Source organism: Dipodomys ordii, unplaced genomic scaffold (genome assembly GCF_000151885.1).
Source record: "Dipodomys ordii isolate 6190 unplaced genomic scaffold, Dord_2.0 Scaffold35, whole genome shotgun sequence".
NCBI classification, from domain to species: Eukaryota; Metazoa; Chordata; class Mammalia; order Rodentia; family Heteromyidae; genus Dipodomys; species Dipodomys ordii.
In genome coordinates, this window is record NW_012267251.1 from 1,976,142 (window position 1) to 1,983,989 (window position 7,848).

At 38.6% G+C, this 7,848-nt stretch overlaps 1 protein-coding gene across 2 annotated transcripts in view; it reads right to left on the minus strand.

Annotated features, from left to right (window-relative positions):
• Desi2 (desumoylating isopeptidase 2) overlaps nt 1-6,940 on the minus strand; it is a 12,015-nt gene extending 5,075 nt beyond the window's left edge. Inside the window, exons 1-3 of one of the 2 annotated variants that reach the window (XM_013017352.1) lie at nt 6,873-6,940; nt 2,989-3,082; nt 1,675-1,816 (exon numbers count right to left, since the gene is read on the minus strand). In XM_013017352.1, coding sequence (XP_012872806.1) covers nt 1,675-1,816; nt 2,989-3,082; nt 6,873-6,939 — 303 coding nt within the window. In that variant the 5' untranslated portion in view covers nt 6,940. The remainder of the gene's footprint in view (nt 1-1,674; nt 1,817-2,988; nt 3,083-6,872) is intronic. The other variant, XM_013017353.1, reaches the window with a different exon arrangement.
• Nucleotides 6,941-7,848: the final 908 nt, after the last annotated feature.

Genomic DNA, 7,848 nt, shown 5'->3' on the forward strand with positions numbered 1-7,848 from the left:
TGGCTCAAGTGGTAGAGCGCTCGCCTTGAGCTGAAGAGCTGAGGGACAGCGCCCAGGCCCAGAGTTCAGGCCCCATGACCGGACCCAAAAAAAAATAAAAATAAAAAAAAATAAATAAAAATGAAGTTTCTGATCTGGAACAGATGTAGCGGAGCAGAGATCAGATGTATTTCACAAATTTCTATGTGACACTGCTCGCTCATGAACTATACTTGACTATCACAGTAATAACCTGCTATCATGGTATTTGAAAGGCGAAGTGCAAAAGGCCATCTAGCTGAGCCTCTCTGCAAAGGAAGTCACTGTGCAGCAACTCATCCATACCTTTCAGTTCGTTGTACCTTGATATTGCAACCACAATCATGTGCTGAGAGTCAAAGCCATCTCCATTTAATTCTCCATACCTTATTTATATCATCATTCATTTCTTCTCTCCGTCTTCTTTTTAGAGTCCTTTAAATCCTAATCTAGTTTTATTTATCTATTTATGTTTGTGGTGAAGTTTGAACTCAGGGCTTTGTATTTGCTGGGCAAGCACTATGCCACTTGAGCTATTATCCCAGGCCTTGCTCTAGTTTTAGTCTTCTGTTTGTGTTTCAAGAATTGGTAAGGCGGGCTGGGAAGGTGGCTCAGTGGTAGAGCACTTGCCTTGCAAGCCTGAGACCCTGGGTTCGATTCCTCAGCACCACATAAGCAAAAAGAAAAAAGCCGGAAGTGGCGCTGTGGCTCCAGTGGTAGAGCACTAGCCTTGAGCTGAAGAGCTGAGGGATAACGCCCAGGCCCAGAGTTCAGGCCCCATGACTGGACCCAAAAGGAAAAAAAAAAAAAAAAAGAATTGGTAAGGCGTGTAATAAGTTGGCAGAATAAAATTTCAAGACAGAAGAAATTAATTACTTATTAACAAAAATTAGGGAAAAAATTAAGGTTGGCAACTAAAATTCAGCAAAAGAAAATCTCAATAGCTAAGAAGCACAAGTCCTTTTAGGCTTGTTTTCTTTTTGAGACAGTCTTACTAGATGGCCCAGGCTGGCCTGGAACTTAAGAGGCCCAGCTGGCCTCTAATTTGCAATCTTGCTGCTTCTGCTTCACAAGTGCTGGGACCACTGGTATAAGCTACCACACCTAGCTTGGCATTTACTTTCTGAAAGTGCAAGTTTTAAGTTTGTTTTTTGTGTTAAAAGGCCTGGTAAAGGCCAGCCTGTGGTGTGCTACTGAAAGGTGGGGCCTAGTGGAACTAAGTTAGGATTTGGGGGACAGGCCCTTGAAGGGAACATTAGAATCTTAGGCCCTTCCTGTGTCTCTGCTTTTCAGCACCACGAGATGCACAGCTCTGGCTATCATACATTTCCTGCTATGATATACTGTGGTCCCAAATCAACAGCAGTCTACTATGAACAGATTTTCAGGGAGGTGAAATCCATTTAAGATGTCTTTCTCAAGGTATTTGTCATAACCACAGAACGTGACTAACATGATGAACAAAATTACTACTTAATACTATGCTAACTCTAAAACTATAAGCTCTGGAAAAGTAACAATGAAAGAAATATAATACTGTATCTTACACAACATGGCTAATTAGGAAAAAAAAGAATCAAGATTGAATGTAGTGGGACAGCACTTATATAACATAAAAAGTTATCAGAAGAACTTTTAGGATAAAATGGAACTTACCTCTGATAAAGCTGAAGAAAAGTGATTGCAGTTTTTATGCATTAAATGATAGGCATTGCCTTTATATTCTTTTCCCAGTTCTTCTACTATTTTTTCTATATCATCTTCTAGGAAATCAGTGCTCCCTAAAACAACAGCTTCTCTTAAAAAAAAAAAAAAGAAAAAAGAAAAAAGAAAAAGAACAAAGCTGTGTGAGTTTCAGATTTATTTAAATACATGCTTATTTCCAGGAACATTATGATGGATGTAACAGATCAGAGTTAATGCAATTCGACTAAAGGTAAATGAGACTTAAAGAACATGATCCATATTCAAAATATTTCTGCCAGCAAAGGGCTTGCCATATTGTTACTGAGAAACAACTTTTAAAGTCATATCCTACTGTGCTATAATAAGATGAACTACGGAACTTGACAATATTTAAAAGTATTAAAAAAAAAAAAGAAGCAAACAAACACCACAAAACTACACCACTTAAAACTACAACCCAGAAAGTGCAAGACATTATTGAATAAAAAGCATATAGTTTCAGTCAGATACAATTTACACATTCAAGACAGCTGAAAATAACAGAAAGACCGTGTTTGTCAAGTAGCCGGGCACAGAGGGAAGCCTGAGGAATAGACTCAGGATAAGTCACTGCACTGGAATGTATACATGGCTCAATTCAAACTAAGATGTTTGAATGTGGTGTGAGCCCTAGGCCAAATTTCTGTGTTATAATTTCATTTCATTAGCTAGCTTTCATTTGGCAAGTTTACTATTACAGAACTAGACATTGCTTCTTGAAACTAAGATTCTAAATATCACTTTAAATATAACACTTAACTATGGAATGGAAATTTGATTACTACTATTTACATTTTTCCACTTCTGTTTATAACTCCTAGGGCTTCAGAGAACACTCAGAGCCACATATTTTAGGTATATTATTGCATGTAATACCTTTATCTTAACAGTTTCAGGCTAAACAAGTGTAGTCATTTCAAATTTGTGAAGTATTCTGAATTAAGTGGGAGAAACGAGAAGGTAAGTCACACCAAACTTTCTTTCCTTTCCTCCCAAATAGGAGAGTATTTGAAAAAACAGAATAACTATGTAGGTTCTGAATGAAAACAATATACTTAAGACACTTTATTTGACTGATCTACTTTTTTATATACAAATAAATTTAATTTACAAATAAAGTGTCGGCAACTAAAAAAAGAACCATTTTAACTTTTAAAGATTTTGACCTACAGAATGAATTCTGTATGCCTGCAAACAAGCTTTGGCACCTAAGACAATGTAATAAAAATTATCCTCCCTACTTACTTAAATTTAAATGTTTCTCCTAGTTCAGAAGCATTTCCTGGGGAAATTTCAAATATTCCAGAAAAAGAGTAAGGATGGCCACCATAAGCAAATTCTGAAAAGAGAAAACTCATGATTTTTAGTATTTATCACATAAAATTTAACCAGAATATGCTGAATCAGCTTTAATAAATGATGAAGATAATGATAAATATTTTTTAGTTTATAAAAGTCTTTCACAAACATCTCACTTAGCTCTTATTAGTAGAGAACAGTTGTCAAAAAAGATCTGAAACTCTTAATAATGAAAGACACTTCACAGTAATGAGTGGTATGTGTACTCTGGGTATGCTGACAAGAAGCGAGTAACTAACTCAAAAGGGGAGGTTCTGCACAGCTGTTATGCCAATCTAGGTCGGCAGCCCAGGGGTTTGCACTTTACTGAAGAATCCAAATTGCCTAATGGTATTCACTTTTCCTGTTCAGGGGTGAAGACTTTTCTCTTTGCAGTGCTGGGGATGGAATGTAGGGCTTTTTTTTTTTTTTTTTGCCAGTTGTGGGGCCTGAACTCTGGGGCTGGGCGCTGTCCCTCAGCTCAAGGCTAGCGCTCTACCACTTGAGCTACAGCTCCACTTCCAGCTTTTTCTGCTTATGTGGTACTGAGGAATCGAACCCAGGGCCTCATGCATGCAAGGCAAGCGCTCCACCACTGAGCCACCTTCCCAGCCCGGAATGTGGGGCTTTTGACATGAAAGGTAAGCACTTAGCCACTAAGCTACATCCTTAGGACTAAAAACTCCTGATTTATGTTGGAATATGAATACAACATCTGGGGCTGGGAAGGTGGCTCAGTGGTAGAGTGCTTGCCTCACATGCATGAAGCCCACCATATAAACAGAAAAAGCCAGAAGTGGTGCTATGGCTCAAGTGGTAGAGTGCTAGCCTTGAGCTGAAGAGCTCAGATAGCACCAGGCCCAGAGTTCAAGTCCCATAACTGACCAAAAAAAAAAAAAAAGAGTGTAACATCATACTAAACATTGTGTTCATGCCTGTAATCCTGGCACTTGGGAGTTGGAGGCATAAGGACTGTGAGCTTGAGGCCAGCCTGGGCTACATAGTGGATGGAGCTCTGTCTGAAACAAAAGCAAAAGATTAAACTGAAACATTGAATTCAATTTTCCTCATTGGAGCAATAAGCTATCAAAATTAACATACGCCAATCCCAACACTGCGTAGCAAATCCCTTAGCTAACAGAGTACGGCATGCAGTACAGTACATATATTCTAGCTCAGACACAAACTTGCATCTAGAACAAAATGGAAAATGGTTTCACATCAGGAAAGATGAACATGCCTGGCTACAATTCCTAGGTACTGCTTACTTATTAAAATGATTGTTGGTGGGGGAGAGGGGGGGTGTTGGGAGGGCAAGTGGGAGAAAAATGAGGGAGAGAGTAACAAGTTTGACAAGAAATACACTCACTACCTTATGTAACACCTTGACAATAAAAAATTTTAAACTCAATTTTTATCAAGTGGAACCTCAAAAGGTCTTAGAACACAGCATAGAAAAGAAGAAGGCTGGTATAAGGTTACTTTTGATTCAGACTTTCAAGATGCAAATGAGAATGTTTACTATCCCATTTAGAAACAGAAACCATAGGGGGTTCCCCCCCATTTTTTTGAGACAGGCCTTGCTATGTAGCTCAGGTAGGGCTTGAACTCACAATCCTCTTGCCTTGCCTCCTGGGTGCTGGGATTACAGGTATGTATCACTGTACCAACCCTAATTTTTTTTGAGGGGGGGGAATAGTTCTGGGGTCTGTTTGTTTTGTTTTTGTCGGTCGTGGGGCTTGAACTCTGGGCTTGGTGCTGTCCCTGCGCTCTTCAGCTCAAGGTGAGCACTCTACCGCTTGAGCCACAGCGCCATTTCGTGGGGTCTAAATTCAAGAGTCTCAACCACAGCTACACCTTCAGCCTCAACTCTTTTTGGTGGTATAGTTTGAATTCAGGGCCTTGAATTTGCTAGGTAAGTACTCTATCATTTGAGTCACCTCTATTTCTGCTGCCCCTTTAAATATTTTATTGACAGAATCTTATTAAAAAATATTGTAATCAGATTGGACATTAGAAGCTGAGATCTGAGTATCACAGTTCAAAGCCAGCCAAGGCTGACAAATACTTGAGACTTATTTCTCATTAACCAGCAAGAAGCTGGAAGTAGAAGCATGGATCAAGTGATAAAGAATGCCAACTATGAGTGAAAAGGCTGAGCAAAGCATGAGCACCCTGATACCAGCACAACAAACAAACAAACAAACACAAAATGCACAAGTCATTCGTTTTCTGCTAAGTTTAGATGGATATATATGTATATTGGATGATGCTTCTAATTATTCCTAAATCATTTTAAGAAAGGGATCAGTGAATAGGCAGGAAGACTGGTATTTAAGAGCATGTACGTTCAAGCTCTGGTTCTATTAGACATTAGCAGTGTGTGGCTGTGGAGGAGAGCCCAGCTTACCATGTATGAGGCCTTGGATTCTGTCCCTAGCAACCCCTCTCCTAAGACAGCAATAATTACTATACTGACCCACTTAAGTGATATATAGAGTACTTGGCCAGCAAACATGAGGCCCTGGGTTCAATCCCTAGTACCACAAAAAAACCAAACCAAACCAAACAAAAACACAAAAAACAAAACACACGAGCTAGCCCTGAGTCAACTATAATAATAATACATTCTTAGCAATTATAACAACTTCCCAGTCATGCAAGCAATAAAGACATTTCTGAGCTCAGTGAAGTGTCTCAAGCCTATAATCAAGGCATTGGGGCTCAAGAACAGCCCAAGAAAAAAGAATTTTGCAAGACTCCATCTCAATTAACAGATAGGCATGGTGGTGGGTGTCCATCTGTTATCCCAGCCACAGGAAATGCACAATACCTGGGCACAGGGGCATGTGCCTGTTATTCCCAGCAATACAGGAAGTACAAGTAGGAGGATCACAGCCTAGAACAGCCCGCATAAAGCAGGACTTTACCTTAAATTAAACAAAAGGGAGGAGGCATGCCTCAAGTGTTAGAATGTCTAGCAAGCTCAAGGCCCTAAATTCAATCCCCAGTATTGAAAAAAAAAAAGACATTTCTGCTATGGGTAAGTTTTTTTTATTCCAAATGATGTGTTAGTATAACCTCAGTGAACTCGGCAATGTGATCTGCAGAGGCAGACTGTTACTGCTTGCAACCTGATCAAGAGCAGATCACTTTGCACGGAGAGGGGAACAGACAAAGGAAAAGCTAATGAAAACACAGCTGCTCCTTTCACATTCACCACACTAAAAGGTGACACAGAAGAAGAATCTACCATTTTTGAGCAAAATGCTAGATGAAATCAAAGATGTGTTTAGTGATATTTTTAAGTATGTGTATATCTACACACAGGTCTAAAAACCTAATTTCTGAAATTCCCTCAGGAAATTAGTGTTTCAAGTTTCACATTCTCTAGCATCAGCTCTTTTCCAACCAAAAATGATTGTTTTTGTCATGCCATTGCCATTTTTCAAAGTGGGAAGTTTCTTAGAAACTGTATTAGAACTAATGAATCATGGCATAACAATCTCAAAAGATGAAAATGTTGTATAAGACATAGTATTTAGGATAAAAGATAATGAAATGAATGTATACTCTGTATTTGAGTACCTTCTCAAACTCATTCTATGTTGGTCATTTTTTCCAAACACAGTATAAACAAACAAGCACAGAGAGAGTTTATGTTCCTTTATAAAATAATACATGGAAATAGTTACAAAAAATAAAAAGACCTATAATTATGATTTGCATTTCCTTAAAAAAAACAAAATCTTCAGAATGAATATATTTAAGCTGTGTGTATGGAGACATACCTCTGCCATACACTTCGATTCCTGAATGAAAAACTCCAATCCCAATGGATGAGGTGTATTCGTTCATCCAGTACTAAGGAAAAAGAGAACAAGAGAAAGACTCAGAACAGTCATTAATTTACAAGTCAACTTCACCAAACATAAGAAGTCTCTATACCCATTCTTGCTATTTTCCCTTAAAACTCTGAAACTCCAATAACGATGACTCATAATGATACACACACATACACACACAAACACACAATAGCTGCTTTCTTACTATCTTAAGCTTTTTCTTTCTGGTATATGAAGGCAGGGATATTTCACTTTCCAACAGAGATTTATGGCATGTGTTAAGATAACCTCATCATTCAGCCTGTAGTTTGAAAATTATAATGTAAAGGAATAAATAACATGGAGAACAGGGACAGAGAGGAAGGAAGGAACCATGTTCCTACCATCTGCGTGAGGAATAACTTTCCAGAAAACATTATTATCTAAACAGGGCCTTCAGGAACAAATGACTGGGTTGGGGGGGGGGGAGTTTCGTTAGGAAGGTATAAAGCAGGAACAGGACATGCACAGGTGAGAAGGAGTCAAAAGGGTGGATAGGGTTCACCTAGAAGCAAACAAGTTATAGAAGTTTATTAAATAAGAACTGAAGCCACAACACTTCTACAGTGCTACAAATCTGTTAGATTTCTTCTGTGTTAGAGCGTTATCTGTAATTAACCATCATTTTGTAGGCCTAAATTCAGTCAGGCAATGATCACGGATGATAAACCTCTTGTAAGGATGGGTGGGGAATGATATCCACACACAAAGTAATTAAGCCCCTTCTCCCATTTTCCCTAAAGGCTAAAAGATACACTTGCAATGGAAAAATTGGTGGATATCACCTTACCCAAATGAAACTATTACCAATCTTTGGAAAAGATGATGTTATGTGACTCTAGACTTTATCAAACATAAAGGGTATAACATTTCCTTTGTCAGT